Below are 21079 nucleotides of genomic sequence, written 5' to 3' on the forward strand. Positions count from 1 at the left end.
AGTTTATGAAATATTTATAACCTTTTCAATAAAAGCTACTGAATCTAGAATCACAAAAAGTTACTTGTTACTCAACACTGATTCAAAAGTTAAAACAGAAATCAACCTGAAAATGGAAAGGAAGTATAGTTATTATATCTAAGTGACTAGCTATAATTATGCAGGTTTTTTTTAGAGTCATGCCTTAGAAACACAAAGATTAGAACACTTAACTCTATAGAATATTGTATATAGATTAGTAAGAGTTAACTTCAAAAAAATTTATAATAAAGTTAGCAGTATCTGAAAGACAGATGGAATGAAGCAAAGTAATTGAAATTATTCTGATTTTATTTAATAAATGCACAAACATCTGTTTTTCTAACTACTCATAACAACAAATCATTATACTTGTTATACCTGCACTAAATTCATAGCATGAAGTGAGTAATCTACCATGTCTTCCAACTTGTCTTAAATTATTATTTTGGATTTCTAACATAACTTCAAGAATACTATTACCTTTTAACAAAAAAGAAAGGATAGAGTATATTTGCTGTGTGACCTACACATGCCACTATATAAAAATACATGTTTCTAGTCATAGCAGTTACTTTTCAGTGCCTTTCAAAATGGTAGTTTTTCACAATTTCAGATGATAAAAATTTAAAATGTTATATATATATATGTATATATATGTATATAGTAGTGGCTATGTTCTAACTAAATAAAAGATAACAGATTCATATCTTCAAATAAGTTACATATAGTGATGACGTTTATCTTCTCTGTTTTTTAGAAGCTATAAAAATAATGAAAGTTGAAAAAAGATAGTAACTTCTTTGGATGCAGAAGCATATATATGTATGTATGTATGCATGTATGTGTCAATGACAGCTGTTCCCCTCAGACAGACACTTGACTAACTCCCTCAGCCCTTCTGGTGTTTGCTCAGGTTTAACCTCATTGAAGTCCACCCTACTAGCCTACTCACTAATGAAACTTATCCTGCCCCTAACTATAATCTCCCCTTCTCTGGTCTACTTTTCCCTCTACAGCACAAATTACCCTCTAACACGGTATATAATTTTTTATTATTTATTGTCTGCATTTTCCTGCTAGAATGCAATTTCTAGGTGGTCAGGGATCATTATCTATTTCATTCATTGCTATATAACAAAAGCCTAGAGTAAAGCCTGGAATATAGCAATCACTCAATATAGATCTGCTGAATTTAAATGAAATGAATGAGACCAGAATTAACAATATTCTATGAAGATATAACTGTATATAACAATGTACTGCCTTTTGTAAAAGTTAATTGTGTTTCTTGAATGGGTTTGTTGAGGATATACAAAAATTACATATACATCAATAGGCACTTGATACAACCTAATTTCCTGCAGCTCTTTTGCTCAAGTGTTACCTGTTCAGAGATGTCTTCCCTGACCATTTTATCTAAAAGAGCGCCCTATCCCCTTGTCATTCTCTAGCTCTTATCTTGCTTCATTTTCCTTCATAGTTCTTATTACCACATAATATTATGTTGGATATTTACTTGTTTCTTATTGTCTATCTCCTCCATAAAAACAGGGACCTTATCTGCCTTCTTTACTTCTCTCCTTTCCTGTACTTGGATGACTGCCTGAAACATAGTAAATATTAGTCAGCATGATTACACTGGGAATTTGCATATACTCATGTTGCTCCTTATCTAAAAGAATGATTCAATTGTTTATTTCCAGATCTGAAGTTGGAAAGCAATCACTTGCATTGTATTATTTCTTCAACAACAACAACAAAAACAAGCAAAAAACAGTTCTTTATGCTTCATACCATATTGAGTGAGATGGTTAAAAGATGTCAGTAATTTTATTGAATATAGTTTATATATTAATACATTAATTTTATTGAAGTAAGGACACTGATCTAAAATTCTACAAAATTCTGTTTGATTAAAAAACTTAAGCAAGACCAATGCTAAAAATAAAGTGGTAGTTAAGATTCCTTTTCTTTTTAATCCTACTTTTCTGTTTAAAATCTGGACTGGGTGACAATACCTGGATTGAATGACATTGCTGCCTATGGGTGACAATATCAGTATTAAATGACATAGCTGCCTGTCTTTTAAGACTTTTAAGAATACCATTCTGTAAAGGATGTTGCTTATATGGTTTGTTTGGGTTGGGCCCCACAATCTTCACTAAAATTGTCAGTTATAGATACACCTTTAAAATACTTGTAAGGATGTTTTAAATTGCATAACTTTATAAAGTTCACAAAAGAAACTGATGAAAAATGATTGAAGCGTATTTTGAAATGAACTATATAACTTAAGCATACATGTTTTTAAGCATTTCTGTCTAGTTTACTAACAAATCGTGCTCCTTTTTGCATTTGCCACCCATTACAAAGACAGACAGCTATGTCATTAAATCCCGATATTGTTACGCACAGGCAGCAATGCCATTCAATTTCGATATTGTCACCGAATCCAGATTTTAAACAGAAAAGTATTATCGGATTAAAGAGCAAAGGAGTCTGACTTACCACTTTACTTTTAGCATTGACCTTACTTAATTTTTTAAATCAAACAGGAAAGAGGAGTGATGGCTCCTTTAGTGATAGCTTTCATAGATTCAATGATTTTCAGCCACAATCTAAGATTAAAGAATCATCTTTGTAACTTTAAAGCTTCAATCTCCACCTCAGTTCAAAGCTCTTCTCACCTTTTTCTCCCACCCCACACAACCCCAGGGAGGGAGAGATCTAGTGACTTGGAAGCTGTCAAGAAGAAATCTGGCTCCCAGACACCTGCTTCTCTTACCTCTTCTTGGCTTAGTGCTCTTGATTTGTGGCAGAAGGAAGGGAGAAAGAAAAGGGCAATTGTTTTCTTACTTAATTGGGTGAAGATGTAATCTTCATTAACTGGATATTGATAACCTCTGTGTGACAGTGTCCAAACCCTAGATATCCAGTGAAGCTTTTCTGAAGGAGCCAGCAGGGACTTCCCATTACTTAGTTTCCTAATGGTTGTTATCTGGAACCAGCTTACTGAGCCCTTTTCATTCCTCTTGCTGTAGAGGTTCCCTATTTCTGTGGTCAATCTTCGTACTGATAAAATGGCTCGACCTCACCTACCTTCCCTCGTGTTTATACCACCCATGAGAATCTCCGTTATTCTTGCCACACTAAATGGTGGACATGAAGGCCACTTTCTTGCTGTCCTGGCCTCTCTCAGTCTATCATCACTTTCAAATTCTCTTTACTCAGATAGCGATAGGAGTTCAGCACATCCCCTGGCCAAGCAAACATCCAACAGAGAAAAGAAACATGTCTTCCCTTCTTTTAGTAATCCCAATCTTTAGAAGTGACTCTTTTCAGGTACGTCCCTCCCCCACTCCAACTACATATGGGGAAGAACCTTTGTCTACAAATACTGCTTCTCCAAAAGGCCTCCTTCTTATCTTTTGAGCCTACCATTTTTTTTTTTTTTGCCTAAGGGTGGGTAGAAGTGGTAGTGGTGGTGGTTAATAGGGCTAGTTGTGACACTATGAAGCTAATACTATGGAGTTATTCAGTTATTTTAACTTGGAATATGAAGCATTTAAAGCATTTTATTCTCAGCTTTGGGGCTTAATCACAATCATAGGGCAATGGGAAAATTCTCTCTCCATATCATATTATAAATGTATCTATAAAAAGATTCAGCTTTAACTATAGTATTTTTGTGATATTAAGTGTTAGCCAGTCCTTACTTAAGGTATTGGTAAAACTGCAGTCCTAAGAGAATAAGAGAAATATCTCTTATTTGGTCCTGCTCGAAATATCTTCTGTGATATCCAATTTACATCTCATGTCAATTCCTTTAACAAAGTTGATGGTGGAGAGTGCTCAATCTCTTTGTACAGAAACCCAAAATTCAGCATTTCAAGTACAATTCATCAAATATAGTTAGATAGCTTGTGGTTTTGTGAGATACTAATTGAAATCTTCAACAAAAAAGAACTAAAGTACTTAGGGACACATATATTAACATAATAAAAACACCAACAAACTATATAACCTAAATTGCCTTGGGCTACAATAAAGAATAAATGTATGATGCCTTCATCCTGGGTAAAGGCCAAATATTGTGATTGCTTGCTTCTGGAACAGAGGTTTCAAAAAAATTATAATACAGAAAACTGGTGGGAAAATTGAGTAGCAATATAGGTATCCCAAATTCCAATAAACATGTGCTATATTAACTTCTAATGATGATTTAGGCTCAGCAAAACAATATTGTTACATTAAAATTATGTTATTAATATTAAATATTTTAGTTTTCTTTCATTCCTGATTTTTTTCAAGTTTAATAGTTTATAAAGAGCTAAAAGTGTAAGTTTACAATTAGTTTTCTATTTGCACATACTAGGGTAACTTTATAATAAAAATAACTGATCACAATGGGTATTCATAACAATTCTTAAAAGGTGCTCCTATATTACTTAAGATTGAGAAAGAGTATAATCTGCAAGGCTGGTACATAATAGGAACTCAATAGTTGAATCAGAATTTTAATCACATACCTAGGTTCTCCATATTCACAACATTCAATTAACTGTTAACATTTTTAAATCACATTTTGTGGCCAAACTGTCTCAGAATTACTTTCTTCTCCATTATAAGTGTACTAACTTTTATAGTAGGGAGTTTAAGTGGTTCTTAGATTTTTTTCTTTTCTCACTGGGGACCCCTTTGAAAATCGTATGAAATTTATGGACTCTCCCCAGAAAAATGGATATACAAAAATATTACATGCAATATTTTAAAAATACTTTTAAAAAGAAAGAAAGAAAAGAAAAGAGAACAGGTTCTGGACTCTGGAGTTAGAAGACCTGGACTCCAATCTCTGTAGTATAATCTAAGGCAATCTCTCGTAAAGCCTCCATTTCTTCATTTGTAAAATGCAAATACTACTTATCTCACAGAAATGTTATAAATTCTGAGTGAAATCATGTAATTATGGTGCTTATAATTTATTTATTATGGTGCCAAATTAAGTGATAACTATTAATATAATTATTTTCAGGCCAATATTGACTTCTTAATCTCTAATTGCTGTTGTTAGAGGTTTTCTTGTGCTGATTGGTTTGTTACTGCCACTTTCTGAAGTCCAAATGTCTTGTATTGTTCCCACTGGTTACCTCATTTATTTGGCTTCTCCTTTTAGGCTATCTATTTTTATAGATGATAGTGACCCATGAAAACACTGCAGACTAATATCATCTTTAATGTTCAGTTCAGAATATTAAGTGGCTTTAATATTGCTGTCATCAATTCTGAAGGTGATGAGCAATAGAGACAAATTCAACATATGGACAAGGATACTTGAAGGGGAAAATATGGCCACAAGTTTAAACTGGATATCTACTACACACATGTAGCATACGAGGAGATGGGGGAAACTATATTATTATACCTACATCACATAGTTTTCTTGAGAACTAAATAACATTGTGACATCGTGATTTATTTTATATATAATCAATCATGCCTACATAATGAAGTCTCCATAAAAATTCAAGAGAACAGGGTTTGAAGAGCTTCCAGATAGCTGAACACTTGGAGGTTCCTGGAAGGGGGCCTGCCTGTAGAAGGCATGGAACCTTTGTGCCTCTCTCCTACACCTCGCCCTATGCATATCTTCCATTTATCTGTTCACCTGTATCCTTTATCAGATATGGGTAAAGTGTTTCTCTGAGTTCTGTTAGCCACTCTAGCAAATTAATCAAATCCAAGGAAAGGTCATGGGAATCCTGATTTACGGCCCCTTGGTCAGAAATATAGATGACAGCCTATACTACTCGCTTCAGAAGTGGGGGGGCAGTCTTGTGGAACTGAGCCCTCAACCTGTGGAATCTGATGGTATCTCCAGATAGACTATGTCAGAATTGAATTAGAGATACCCAGCTGATGTCCACTGGAGAATTGATTCCTTCGTGTGAGTGGGAACCCCACTGACCCCGCATTTGTGTTAGAAGTGTTGTGTTGAGTGGTATGTAACAACAGGAAAAAAACATTGGGTTTTTTCTCTCTCTCAGAGACAAAACACAATGTGTGGCACAAAACTGAGACTCAATTACATTTGTATTATGAATGATGAATACTGAGTCGGAACATAGTATTAAGATGATGAAGCATTTATTTTATTGTTTTCAAAACTGGTTACATTAAAAACATACTTTCATGTTCATATCTGGAATACAATTCACTAAGGATATAGAAAATTGACAGAGCTCAGAAAGAGTGCCATGAAAATAATGCAAAGCTTGGAAACTTCCAATTATAGGAGAAATCCTTATACAGCAAACTCTAGGGAACTGTCCAGATACTTTTATTTTACTTTATTTTCATTGTCACTTTGGTTTTCTAAGCATCAAATGTTGCTTGAAATATTTGAGCATAAACATATTCTGGTAATGTGTTTGTTTGACATAATGTCACTATAGTCATCATGAGATTTCACAAAAGGCTGAAGTTTTAATAAAGACCCTCAATCAATATAGAATGCTTTTATAAGTAAACAGCAACCTCAATCTGTATGAAAGATTTAGGGCCACAAAGTGATCTCAAAGGAATGTGTATAATGGGGCATGTTCCCCTCCCTGAAATGATAGTGATATTAGAGATGTTGGCCATTTATTGTCCTAAGGACTCTGTAAATTTTCTAGGCTCAAATACATCTTTATTAATTCAAATGGGAACCATTACAATCAACACATTTTTGCCAATAAGAAATAAGTTTGTTTATTCCTGTAGTGTAAAAATCCATGCTTCAGGATTCCACGAACTCTTGGAAAGCACTTTCTGCATTCTGCTGGTTGTGGAAGCATTTTCTCTGCAAAAAGTTGTCAAGATGCTTTAAGTGGGAGTTGGTTGGCGAGAGGTCAGGTGAGTATGGTGGATGAGGCAAAACTTCATAGCCTAATTCGTTCAACTTTTGAAGCCTTGGTTGTGCAACCTGCAGTTGAGTGCTGTGGAGAAGAACTGGGCCCTTTATGTTGACCAATGCAGGCTGCTGGTGTTGCAGTTTTCAGTGCATCTCATCAATTTGCTGAGCATACTTCTCAGACGTAATGGTTTCACCAGGATTCAGAAAGCTGTAGTACATCAGACCAGCAGCAGACCACCAAACAGTGACCATGACCTTTTTTTGGCATAAGTGTGGCTTTGGGAAGTGCTTTGCAGCTTCTTCTCAGTCCAACCACTGAGCTGGTCATCACCGGTTGTCGTATAAGATCCAAACCACCGAGCTGGTTGTCGTATAAGATCCAAATGGTTCATTGTTGTTTCGTACAAGAAGAGAAGATGACACTTCAAAACAGTGATTTTTTTGATTTTCGCTCAGCTCACGAGGCACCCCCTTATCAAGCTTTTTCACCTTTCCACTTTGCTTCAAATGCTGAACAACCGTACAATGGTTGACGTTGAGTTCTCTGGCAACTTTTCAAGTAGTTTTAGGAGGATCAGCTTCAATGATTGCTCTCAATTTGTCATTGTCAACTTTGGATGGCTGGCCACTGTGCTCATCTTCAAGACTCGTCTCCTTTGCAAAACTTCTTGAACCACGACTGCACTGTAAGTTCATTAGCAGTTCCTGGGCCAAATGTGTTTTTGATGATGTGAGTTGTTTCGCTACTTTACAACTCATTTTGAACTCGAATAAGAAAATTGCTCAAATTTGCTTTTTGTCTAACATCATTTTCATAGTCTAAAATAAATATAAACAGCAAGTAATAAGTCATTAGTAAAAAAACATGAAGCGAGAAATACACATTAAAATGATGTATAACATAACCATATTTATTAAGAATGTATTCCAATATCAAACAGCAAATTTCAACAAGACTAAAACCGCAATAACTTTTGCACCAAACATTAGCACCAGAATGGTCAATACATCAGTTAAAGTACCTATGTCCTAGGTTTTGTTTTTGTGTTAGATTTTATGCTTTCATGAACCTATGCAATTTCTAAAAGTATGCATAGAAACTAAACCTGTGATACAGTAAGTTTTTATTAGTTCTACTGAATTTGTCACGTGGATTGGGAAGGCAAGCTAAAGGCTTTACGCCCTTTATATGTTGAAGGATTTCAGAGTTGAGCAATGGTGTATTTAACTTGTTGCTGACTTTTCTTAAGTTTTGGCAACTTAAGGCATACTGGTAAGTTTGTGAAATATTTGTCATTCTTACTGCATAGACTTGTGATTGTGACTGTTTTGTTTAAATGAAACTGGTATCATCTATATCCTCACAGAAAATTTCCAATGAAGTTTTAGAGAACTAATCTAACTATTCGTGTTTAACCAGATAATCCACAGGCGGTTCCTTTTTGAAACAAAATGCTCTTCAATTATTAACCAAGTTACTTACTTTTGATTTCAAAAGCTATGTTTCTAATATGTACAGAAAAAATGTGTAATTTTCTGTGCCAGACTTTTGAGTTTTGTTTTCAAGCGCTGTCATGTGCAATGGATGGTTAGAAACAATACATTAGGGTTTCTATTTAACCCTTTCAGGACTGAATTGTATTTCCTTTTATTAATTTTTTTCCCTGTGTCATGACAGATGTTTGCAAGCATTCAGAACTGTTGGTACAGATCAGGTTTATATGCTCATTTTTAGCTTATTTTTTGCACATTGCAGCACACTCCACACCTTCAGTACTTAAGGGGTTTCTTTTACAAACTATGTGCTATAAGGTTTATTAGCAATATAAAATTGAGTAAACTTTGAGCAAATAGTGGGCAGTGCTAAAAACGACAAAAAAAATGAGTAAACACATATTGTAATTTTGTAGAAAAAAATTGCTCAGCTCTGTATTTTATCTATGAAAAATCTGCAATATGAAGTTTCGAGAAATGAAAAAAAAGCAAAGTGAAAATTTTAGGTTAAACATCAAAACAGTTCTGAGAGCAAGAATTACAGAATGGAATCAGCCTGAAGTACGGCGTCTTTACATTGTCTCTTCCAGGCCCAAGATTTTCTTGGGATCTATATATAATACTTCACAATCATCATCTTATTTCACTTTCGTTTCTACTGAATGTATTTTCCGTGTATGTTCCCCACTTAAAAATCAGGTTAATATAAAGTACTCGAATGACTATCACTAAGGCCATTACTATTTAAGAGGCACAAATAATTCTTTCATTGATCTGCTGGGTATACATAAAGCTATTTTCATTCCTGCTATCATTTTAGTATTTAATCCACATTTTTAACGGATTTCAGTTAAATTTTCATTGCTAGCAAAAATGTATTAGCTCATATGTGAGTTTTAAATTGATTCACTGTCCAGGTAAAATTATTTTAATAAATAATTGCAGTCCAGGCAGGAAAAAATCAGCAAGTGCGAAGGCCCTGAGACAGAGTATCAGTTAAGTTCAACTGACAACAAGAGACCCAAAATAGTGGCTTTAATAAGATATTATAGACGGTTACTTTTCTTTTCACATCAAAATCTGAAGGTAGAGTGCAAAGCTGGCATGGTGCTCTGATTCACAAAGTCCTCAAGGACCTTGGTTTCTACCAGCTTAAGGTTCTGACATCTCTAGGATGAGAGAACTTGAATATGGCCCAAACTGGTGGCTAGAGTTTCAAACCATCATATCTGCATTCCAGGGTACAGAATATATAGGAAGACTAAAAACAGCAAAGGACCAAACATGTGTACTGACTGTCTTTTAAGGAAAGTTCTGGAAGGGTGCCACATGATATATCTGCCAGCACTATTACATGGCTACAGGAAGGCTGGAAAATATAGTCTTTATTTTGGGCAGCCATGTGTCCATGTTTATTTACTAAGAAAAAACGGAGGAATTTTTTGAAAAAAGTAACAGTCTCTGCTACAGACTAAAAAGAGTTTGGTACATGACAGAAACAGAAAGGAGGCAATGAGAAGGGTGAGAACAAGATGAAATTGGAGAGAGAGGCAGGAGCCAGATTATCCAGTCCTGAAGGCCATGGTAAGGAACTTGGATTTCATTGTGTCTGCACAGGAAAGCTATTGGAGGGTTTAGGTGGCACCACCTAATGAAGATTTTAGAATGATTTAAAATGATTGCTCTGGCTGGTATATAGAGAATGGTTTGAATGGGAAAATGTTCATGAGTGTGCAGGGAAAAGTCAAAGTAGATATTGTGGATATTGCTGTGGTTCAGCAAGAGATGACGGTGGCTCAGACCGTCATTGGTAGCATTGGAAGTGATGAGAAGTAGCTGAATTCAGAATATATTTGTAAGGAAGAATTGATGGTACTGGCTGATTATCTGGATGTAAAGTGTGAGGAATCATAGAAGACTCCTAGTTTTACGCCTGAGCAAGTAAGTGAATGAAAGTACTATTTATGGAAATCAGGAAGACTAGAAGAGGGGCAGGTTTAGGTAATGAATAGGGGGATTCAAACATTATTTCATACATGTCATATTAGAGATACCTGTCTTTTTTATCCGTTGCCACGCAAAATTTTCAGCATTGTCTATACTTTTCTAAAAATGGAAGCCCCCCCTTCTATAAGTTATATACAAACTCATTCTTTCCTTAGTAAAGTATTTTTTTCTCAATCCAAGTCTGTAATTTTTCTATAAGATGTACAGGGAACTTACCTTAATACATATTTTGAAAACACACAAAACACATACCTATTAGTATGGACTGTTTTTCCAAGTAAGAGTAAGAAAATCTATCAAAGTGGATAGTTAAAAAAAACAAAATCCAAACCAGCACCCAGATCATATAAAAAAAAAAAATCAAACTACCAAAGGAGCAAATCTGATCAACATTAGCAATAAAGATGAACCTTTTGATGCAATAGGCCAATTTAAAAAATGTACCATTTATTGAATGCTCACTACAGAGTCACAAATATAAGTCCTTAACAAATGCTAGTTCATTTAATATCCAGAACACTAAGGTAGGTATTAAATTTTAGAAATTTATAATAGATTTGGCACAATAGGAAATTAACTTGTTCTTGAACAAGGCTTAAAGTGAATTCATCCTAAATAGTGCTTAGCAATAGTGAAAGTATTATCAAAATAGTGAAATACCATTATCAGATAGTATCAGTGTATTTTTTCCTAACACACCTACTCTACACATTATGAAAATGTTTCCCTCTTCCAGTAAAATACCCAAGGTAATAAAACTCTCAAATCAGACTGTTCCCTTTGGAAGTGATTTTTCCAACTTAACCAGTGTTATTCTATTTAAAATGTGCTTTTTTGAGTAAATGTAAGGATGGTGAGAATGAGGTCCATGTTTTGGCCTTAACAAAGTCTTATATATAAACTACTAGATTAGAATGGTAAAGTCTTAATAATACTTGATGTCAGTATATACATATATCCTATTTTTATCACTCCATTTTGTGGCCCCAAACTATTAATAAACTTTCAAATTATTAACAGCTAGATTAAGGTGCTCAGTAATGCATATGTATTACATATACCCAGAGGCATATCCAGTCTTTTTTTTTTTTCTTTTTTTGTTTTTTTTGAGACAGAGTCTCACTGCGTTGCCCGGGCTAGAGTGCCGTGGCGTCATCCTAGCTCACAGCAACCTCAAACTCCTGGGCTCAAGCGATCCTCCTGCCTCAGCCTCCTGAGTAGCTGGGACTACAGGCATGCGCCACCATGCCTGGCTAATTTTTTCTATATATATTTTTAGTTGTCCGATTAATTTCTTTCTATTTTTAGTAGAGACGGGGTCTTGCTCTTGCTCAGGCTGGTTTCGAACTCCTGAGCTCAAACAATCCGCCTGTCTCGGCCTCCCAGAGAGCTAGGATTACAGGCGTGAGCCACCGCGCCCGGCCCACATCCAATCTTTTAAAACACCAATTTATGGCTGTAGATGTTAACATGAGAAAGCAGAAGAGGCAGGAAGGAACTGTTTATGAAATGGGAGGAGAAAGGGAGAGAAGGACATAAAGATATACGTTGTTCTTTCTTGAATTTTCCTGAAGTAAAAAAACACAGTGAAGAAGAATGTTTGATGAAATGAATAACCAGGCAGAACATTTTCTACTAGCTACACCAGCATCATCCAGAGTTTAAATAAATTCACACAATATGTGCTGATATATCAAAATACACTTTACATTAAAAACCACGAGTTACCTTTTGTTTTATAATACGCTATTTTCTTGCTATTTCTTGCTTTTGGCCTTCAATGATAAATTTAAATTGGATTATAGTGATTTCTTTGGGAAGGAAAAGGTGATTTTATGGAAGAAACAACCAAAGTAAGTAGAAATTTTATTTAATTCAAATTTTACTTTACATTAATACATGCTATCACTCAAATAGGAATAACAATTTTCATATTATGAAACGACACAATTCCAAAACATACATGCAGAGGCTCTTTTTTCTTTAAAGTTCAAGATGTCAAGTAATTACAAAACAAGTGAAAAGTTTATAGATATGCAAAGGAACAGGAGGAATTACTGCAAAGGAAACAAGTTTAATTTTAGTTTGAAGGACAACTATTTTTCTAGAAAGCGGAGACATCATTCCTTTGTTTCCTCCAAAGCCACCATAATTTCAAAAGGTCTCGCAGATGGCCAAGTTGATCACTCAAGTTTACATGATGACTGGGGAGCGGGAGCTAGAGAAAGTGCTATAAACCTAATTGGCTAGAGCAAGTTCAAACAACAGTACTTTAAAAACCATTATTTACGTCCATCAGGTTAAAAAAAAAAAAAGAAAAGGAAGAAGGGGGATTAGTAGAAAACACCAATGGTTTCAGTTAGAGGGGAACTCACTTCTCAGGAGGTGAAGGTGACGTGCTGCCGGTCCCTGGAAGTGCGCACACAAGCACTGGAGTCTGCGGGGGCTGAGGGAGGAAAGGGGACAGTGGTCACATTTGCTCCAGGTGGTAGGAGTGAGAAGGGGAGGAGTGAGGAGGAGGACGTGCGGGGGAGCGGTGTCCAACACAAACACAAACACACACGCTCAGCGTCCCGGTGAGAGCAGACCGACGCCACCTCACCAATCCTCGCTCCTAGACCCCGCGGGCCCCCCAGCCCCCACCCCGGACCCAGGGCCCGACCCTGTGCGAAGCAACTGGCCCCAGTGAAATGGAACCGGCTGCAGAGGCCCCGTTCGCTGTAACGGCGGCGGAGCACCGAGCTTCCTTTTAAGTCCGTAAGAGACACGTGGAGCCGCGGAGACGGAGGTGGGGGAGTGAAGTGCCTGTCCCCACCCATCTTGCAAGCAAGCCAAAAGCTGCCTGCCCACCCCCAACCCTGTCCGCTCGGCAATCGCCGCTCCCACCTTCCGCCGCCGCCTTGAGGGAAGCCGGAGCGACGGGGGTCACGGCGAGGGTCAGAGGGTAAAGGTCTTGCTCCCAGCAGCCTCCGCGGTGGATACGTCGCCATCTTGGATCCGCGGGACAAGAAAATTCATGCGGTGAGTTTTTGGCAAATTTTCGGAAGTCTAGCAGCGGGGCGCGCGGCAGGGGCGGCGGATTTGGGGTCCCCGCAAGGCGGGGGAATGCCCTGGGGCCGGTCCGGTGGCTCCCGGGGTCCCCGGGTAGCGTCCCGGCCCGCCGCTTCCCGTTGCTTTTGTCTCGGCTCCAATCGAGAGAGGGAGAGCGGAGCGGGCGGGGAGGGGGGTGGCGGTGGTGGAGGGAGGGAGGGAGGGGGTGTGTATGGGGGTGGTTGTGGTGGACGGGACGTAAAGCGTCGCTGTACTCGGGCCGCTGCAGCGGCAGCTCTAGATCGTAGGCCCGGTCCCATTTGCGGGCGGCAGAGCTTCCCCCAGACTCCGCTTCCCCAGGCTCCCGCCAGCGCGGAGGAGCCGCTGCCGCCGCGCTGCTTCCTGGGGAAGAAGAGAAGGCGGCAGTGGCGGTGGCCGAGGAGCCCAGGCCCGCTTTAGACGGCTCTGCCGGCTTCCCAGTAGCTGCCGCCGTCTCTGGCTTTTCACATTCTCAGTACACGCACATCATCCGCCACTTGTATGTTTCCGTTTGTGTGTGTGTTAAGTGTAATACGGGGGATACTGGACTGGCTAACGGGCCCCAGGAGCCTCCAGGCCCCGGGATACCGAACGAAGGCTATGCACGGTGGAGGGAGAAGGAGTGCAACTATGATGCTTCCTCTACTACCGCACCCGGAGGGTGAAGCTTCCGTATTGTCGCAGACTTGAGTCCGGATGGTCCTGGGGCGGCGGAGGAACCCGAGACGCTTCTGTTTGTGAAGTTGCAAACCCTAGGTTTCCACTTCCGCTGGGGCCTCTTCACCTTTTGCTGTCTTAGGTCTCACTTAAAAGTTTCCCAGAAGAAATGAGTCGAATTAAGAGACCCCCATAGTTCTTAAATTGAGGTACTGTTGTCCGTCCAGGAAAAATCCTCTAACTCTTGATAACTGTTTAGGTCCTTAGCGAAAGGGGATTGTAGTTTCTTTTATAAAAGTATTTCCAAGGTTTTAGAATTACCATTTATTCCAGGCCCTGTGGGTACGCTCTTAACTACCACCAAAGTCTTACATACGGGTACCACCCTCTCGGAAGGAACCTAGACATCGACTTCCTTCGAATCCTAGGAGGCATCTTCACTTTTCATAATCCAGAGACTAAGTGTAACATATTTTGTTTAGTTTTTATAAAACTCTTGGTCAAAATACCCTACTCCTTTTTAAATAGGACAGTTCCTAGTAATTAAGCACACTGATGGTGAAAAGTACTTAGTTAACAAAATCTGTTCACGAGGGAGACCATACTTGAATTTAATGCTCAAAGTTGAACACATTTGCTGCCATGCTTGATATTAGGAATTTTTGGAGCTCGGGAATGATAAGTGTAACTCTTGATTGGCCTTTGGATGCAACATAAGTGGAGATAATAAAGTATGGGGTGTTGGAGTGGGGTAGAAATTTGAAAGTATCTACTACTTACCAGGTTTATGTTGAGTTTGGGAATACTTGGTATATTTGACAACAGTTCTTTCCCAAACGTCAATGAATACATCTCTTTTGCAATTTAGGAAGGTAACTTTATCCCAGATTGAAAGGGTTAAGAATTACCTTGGTCTGAAATGGTAAAATGTCTACATTCAAATGGTTAGTGTTTACCCTTTCGTTGAAATGTTTCTTAATAGACCAAATTCATTAATTAGTAAGCTCTGTATGTTGAACTTCTGTTTAGTTTGTAGTTTCTTTGTAATATTAAATATGAAGGAAAAGAAATACAATATACACAGAGACAGAAAGAACATCATCCACTCCATCCACTTTCTTGATTTTGTAAGATTCTCATTTAATTTTAAACAAGCACTTTTTTCCCCATTTTTTCTGAGGGCTTGAATTGTGATTTCTGTGAATACTTCATATTTTATGCAGGAAATGAGAAAATATTTTACTGTTTTTGCATCCTAATTAGGGCTTCATCAATACAAATAATGTGAACATAATTCGTTGGCAGGATCTTTTTGTTCTAAGAATATAATATAGAGATACCTGTGACATAATCTTATCTCGGGGAATGAGAATCGCTTGTTTAACCAAGCAACAAAATACAGCCTTTAAACACTTTCAGTTTCTATGATACATTAGTTTAAAGTAAATTTGGTGTGGTGGAAGAATGAGGGCAAAATGCATGTGTGTGGGTGATTTATAAAACCTTCCTTTGAGAAGTCCCTGATCTTGAAAATAAAATAAAACTCAGAATGATGTACTTCCCTGAAAGAGCTAATTGCCTTCGTTTTTACTGCATAACTTTGGATGTTTAATTTACTTTCTGATTTTTCAAAGATGCTTTACAATTAGTTATAACCTGAAAATTCTCTTTGTTCAAAAGTAAATAAATACTTGAGATTTGTGAGTTTCCGACTCAATTCTGTTTTTTATTTATTTAGTAGACATTGGTATTAAAAGTACTTGTATTTTGAAGACCAATACAGAATTTTCACAATCTGTAAGAAGCTAAAGTTTTATCTCTTTTAGTAAAATCAAATTTGCTTCATAAGATTTTCTGATAATACAGAGAAATAAAATCTATGCTTCACATACATATGAAACAATAAATAGACATTATTAGTAAAAAGAACTTAGTTTATAATTTTTTTGCTCTTTAAAAGCTATGTAAAATGATAACAGTATTTTTTAATTGTCTTAAAAATTTTTTTAACTGTAGAAAATTCATTCTGTTAGGATCACATACTTAAAAGCAAACTCTAAAGATCCCATGTGCTTGCTTGAACAGGCATTTGAGGACAATTTAAGCAAATATTGATACAGTTTTAGGAAAAGATACTACTAAATATTTATGATTTTATTTGTTACTTGGATCTGTAGTGGATTTTGTAACACAAAGAAGCAAAAGATCTGGGTACCAGGTAGGGCAATTTTAGAGGCAGAGTTAAGCAGAGTTGTACTGTAATGTTTGAATGGAATTACATTATTGATCAAGGGATCTAATGCTATGATAGGAGCCATTCTGGTTGATGATACAGGTGACCATTCTTCCTTATTAAGGATGATTTCTACCTGTGATACTTAAAGTATTGAATTTCATTGTGACTTACACTAGATAATTTGAAAAGAGCTGTACTGAAATTGATGTCTTGCAGAAAGTTTGCCTTTGAAAAGAAATAGAATGAAAATTAGGGTTTTAAGTTTTTAAAATTATTTTATAATTTTTACCTTGGTTCTGTTTACTGAACCCTTCTTCAGTTTAATATATATATTTTTTTTATTTCTTTAATTTTTCTGTTTGGCATCCTTTCATTTCTATTTTAAAATTCAACTGATGACAAATCGTGCTGATATAGTTTATTCATTTATTTACCTTGTTTATGCTATTAGGGATGACCTGGAAATAGAGTTCTTACTGTGTTTTCTGACAGCTTGTTCTCTGAAACCAGACTTAAATGTCTTGGTATATCACTTGGGGTGTGCTGCATTAGGAAGTAATAAAATGGTTTACAATGTTTATTTCTTGGCAAGAGCTCATGGCTTATATAACATGGAAATGCAACGAAGTGAAGTATCTAGAAAAAATGGAAATTTTTCCTTTTCTGGACACTTTAATATTGTAGATAACTTAGACTCGTGATCTAAGTCCATTGAGATATAGTTGGAGATTTTGTGCATATTTGCCACTTATCCTGAAAATTTACCTTTTCTTCTTGTATGTTGTGTTTGTTGGTGGGGGGCTGGGTAGGGAAGTGTATTTTAACTATCACTTTTCTGTTGCTCAATAAACTTCTTATTCTTAAAAACTCTTCTCTGGTGTTACTTTCTTCATGAAACTTTTCCTAACTCCCCAAATCCTTCCACTCTATTGCTTTTTATTCTTCAAACTTCTATTATTGAATATGTCACACTGTATTGTAATTTATTGTCCATCCCTCTGTTCCACCATAACCTCCACTGGACTGTGACTACCTGAGAGGTAGGGCTCTGTCTTGTTTATATTTACATTTCTAGTGCCTTCTATAGTGCGTAATACTTAATAGATTGTCAATAAATATGTATTAAACTGAACTGTTGCCAGATTGTCATTTGACTCTTAATGCTGTCAGAGTGCTCTGTTTCCCAATTCACAGATGAGAAATAACAAATTGGAAAAGGTGGGGAGAAGGGCATCCTGTATTTTTTCATTTCCCTTAATCCTTTCTTATAGTTTTGCTTCCTAATTACCTGTGGGAAAAGGTAACTAGCTTCTTACAGAACTGTGTGTAGCATTAGTATGGAATTTAGGAGAAAATGTTAATAATAGAGTGATTAATACCCTGTTTTGCTTCTGGCAGAAAATTTAGGCCTGTATTTCTTGCTGTGTTTTGCATGGCTATGGTCATTAGTTGAAGGAGATATTTTGTATTTGTATTTACAAGGTAATGTTCATTTACCACTACTTAACCATGAGCTCCTTTTAGATTTGTGCTTTTTGAAGTTAAATTCTGTGTTGTTGTTTCCCTCTCCCCCTTTTCCTCCTCGTATCTGGCCCAAAAGTTAGTGTAAAGTAAGAGTTCTGTAGTTTGGATACCATTGTTGCTATGGAAATTAGACATAATTTAATATTATCTTTATTGGAAGTCCGAAATCCAAAAAGCTCTGAAAATTGATTATTTTTAAACAGTTGAGGTGGAAAATGCCAGCTCCAGTTATCCGTCTTAACCTAAACATTGCTGTTACTCTCCCTCCTAACCTAATTTTCCAACATTTTGATACAGAAATGTTAATGAGTTTCATAACAGGTTCTGCCAAGACCACTCTGGTGGGCGTTATGTCATATGTGATATATACACTATTTTACCTTTCTGAAATCTGAAAAATTATAATTCTGGGAAACATCTGCTCCTTAAAGTTTTGGCAGAGAGATTGTGATCCATTTTATACCCATTTTAGAGATACAGAAATCAAAACAGGGTACATGAGTCCCATAATTGCATTTAGTAGACACGCTAATGTTTAACTTATGAATTTAGAAGTCTTATGTCTTACTTGCCTATATATTTTCCAGAGACTTTTAATGACTAAGAACTACTAAAGATACAGAAACTGTATAATTTTAAAAAGGAAATTTGATCCAGTACTCAGTACACCAATCCTTTCCCTGCTTTTACTGAATGAAAATGTCTCTCCTTATGTGAGAGTAGATAAAAATATACATTTAGTAAATTTTTATTATATCAAGGAATGATAAAATAAGTTAGAGAAAATTATATGTCCTGGCAATTTAGGTAACAATGAGTAGACGTGCTTTTTTCCTGAACATATCGACATCCCAGTTTTCCATTTATATATTCAGATGTTGAAGCATAGCTGCATTTTGTATCAGCATCTGGACAAAAATGTAATGACTAATTATGTAATACAATGTTTAGGAGAGAAACATTTGGTTTTGTGTCATATCTGGCAGGAAGGTACTTTTATGTTACTTTTTACATTGTGAATGATAATGCTTATTCCGCCTACAAATTTTGTATTTAATTTTCTGCTTGTAAGAGTTTTTCATAGATCAGTAAAATAATAATATTCATTGAGTTTACCATGCCATTCAAAGGACCTGATTCCTTTTGGCTTTACCAAATACTTCTAAATACTTTATAGCTTGCAAAGAGCACTTTTATATACATTATGTCAATTTTTTTTTTTTTTCTTTTTTGAGACAGAGTCTCACTGTGTTGCCTGGGCTAGAGTGCCGTGGCGTCATCCTAGCTCACAGCAACCTCAAACTCCTGGGCTTAAGCGATCCTTCTGCCTCAGCCTCCCGAGTAGCTGGGACTACCGGCATGCGCCGCCATGCCTGGCTAATTTTTTCTATATATTTTTAGTTGTCCGATTAATTTCTTTCTATATTAGTAGAGACGGGGTCTTGCTCTTGCTCAGGCTGGTTTCGAACTCCTGAGCTCAAACAATCCGCCCGCCTCGGCCTCCCAGAGTGCTAAGATTACAGGCGTGAGCCACCGCACCCGGCCACATTATGTCAATTTTGTATGGTTGTCATTTTGGTGTTAACTTTTAAAATAAATTTAAATTTAATATTTACATTTATAAACAGAATAATCAGGCTGTTTTAATCAGTATGAAAATTAGAAGTTGGGAAATATGAAGACCATTTCATCCTTAGACTGGACTCAGAGTCTAATTTATTTCTCATTTATTTTAGAGCTACTCTATAGAGAAAATCCTGATTTATCAAATTAAGTAGGTGTTAAATGGAAGGTTTGTTTTTGTTTTCATCTGATCATCTTATGGATCTGGAATATTTAATTAAGTTGATAGAGAAGTTTGAAAGAGAATAGTAGTTGGAAATTTTTGTTTCAAGCTTGACTTTCTGGCAGTATCCAGCAGCTGCTCATATTTTTTAAAGTTAACAAACATTCATTGAAAAACACCAAAAACTTATACAAATACTATATTATAATTAGAATAAGTAATAATATATCACAGCTACATTTTACTTGGTTATTTCACAGTTGTTATTCTGAGGAGATCATATGCTGGGCAGATACGCCTTTTGCTTTGCTTCGTTTAGTAGTGCACAAAGCAGTGCTTTAGGGGTATAGTTTTTGTGATTTTTATGTGAGTGAGCATGTTTAGCCTGAAATTAGAAAAATATTACAATTACAACCTTTCTAATCTGTGCACACTTATGAGAAATTAAACGTATATTCATAGATATGTCAGGCCAAACTTTATTTGAGATCTACAGCAAAACTAGTTAACTTGGCAGCTGAGTTAGTTTCCAAAGTGTTTATGTTTCATATATAATGTGTGTGTGTGTGTGTGTGTGTGTGTGTGTGTGTGTGTGTGTATCACCCATCCTAAAATATATTTTTATGTGTAAAACGATTGTAATGCAGTGCTTTGGGGAATTTGTAAAGCACGAATTGGTGTACACTAAGATATTTCAGAGCATAGTTTGAAAACTTATGAAACTTGATCACTAAGATCACATCCAACCTAAAATTGATTGTATTTAAAAAGTTAGGACTTTCTTCTCTCTGTAGATGCAAAATTCATAGAATTTACTTGTTTTTGAGTAGTATTCAGGTAGAAGTAATTTAAATTCAATTTAAATTTTAGGCTATACTGGTTGGATATTAGCATTCAATATGTTTTCAACTAAATCCTTTAGTAATTTGAGTGTTTACTCTCTGCTAGACATTGTTATGGGTCCTGATTATACGGAGGTGATCAAGACAAGTCTCCACCTTCATCAAACTAACATTCTGGAGGAAGGGACAGACCATAAACAAGTAAACAATTAAACACAATTTCAGACACTGGTAACTGCTATGAAGAAAATAAAGGAGCATAAGGGTACAAGCAGTTAAGTAGGGATGGAAGAAAATAAATTAAGTAGGGTTGAGAGAAGACCTCTTTTTGGAGATATTATTTGAGCAGAAACTGAAAAAGGGGAAAGCCATACAGAAATCTGGGGGTTTGTTTTCTAGGCAGAAGGAATAGAAGGCCCTGTGATGGGGTCAAGTTTTGCATGTCTGAAGATAAGAAATTTCATAAACAATTATTTAGCGCTTTCTGCATAAATGGGTGTAAACTATAAATGACAGAAGAGATGATTAAAACATTATCCTTGTTTTTC

General features: G+C 36.4%; 2 protein-coding genes across 8 annotated transcripts in view; one reads left to right on the forward strand and one right to left on the reverse strand.

Annotated features, from left to right (window-relative positions):
• Positions 1-13407, reverse strand: part of LOC105808379 — a 110273-nt gene extending 96866 nt beyond the window's left edge. Inside the window, exons 1-2 of the mRNA XM_012642018.1 lie at positions 12979-13407; positions 12793-12863 (exon numbers count right to left, since the gene is read on the reverse strand). Of these exons, the coding sequence (XP_012497472.1) occupies positions 12793-12863; positions 12979-13407 (500 nt within the window). The remainder of the gene's footprint in view (positions 1-12792; positions 12864-12978) is intronic.
• The window catches only part of CNOT2 (CCR4-NOT transcription complex, subunit 2), a 104053-nt gene continuing 95933 nt past the window's right edge, over positions 12960-21079 (forward strand). For 4 of the 7 annotated variants that reach the window (XR_001137382.1, XM_012642054.1, XM_012642057.1 and 1 more), the window contains exon 1: positions 13375-13438. Coding sequence is in view for 3 of the 7 variants with exons in the window: in XM_012642054.1 (XP_012497508.1) it covers positions 13434-13438 (5 nt within the window). In the remaining 4 variants the exon portion in view is untranslated. Of the gene's footprint in view, positions 13439-21079 lie in introns of all 7 variants that reach the window. The other 3 variants (XM_012642055.1, XM_012642058.1, XM_012642056.1) reach the window with 3 other exon arrangements.

The sequence above is a fragment of the Propithecus coquereli genome, unplaced genomic scaffold (genome assembly GCF_000956105.1).
Source record: "Propithecus coquereli isolate 6110/MARCELLA unplaced genomic scaffold, Pcoq_1.0 Scaffold172, whole genome shotgun sequence".
Classification (NCBI taxonomy): Eukaryota; Metazoa; Chordata; class Mammalia; order Primates; family Indriidae; genus Propithecus; species Propithecus coquereli.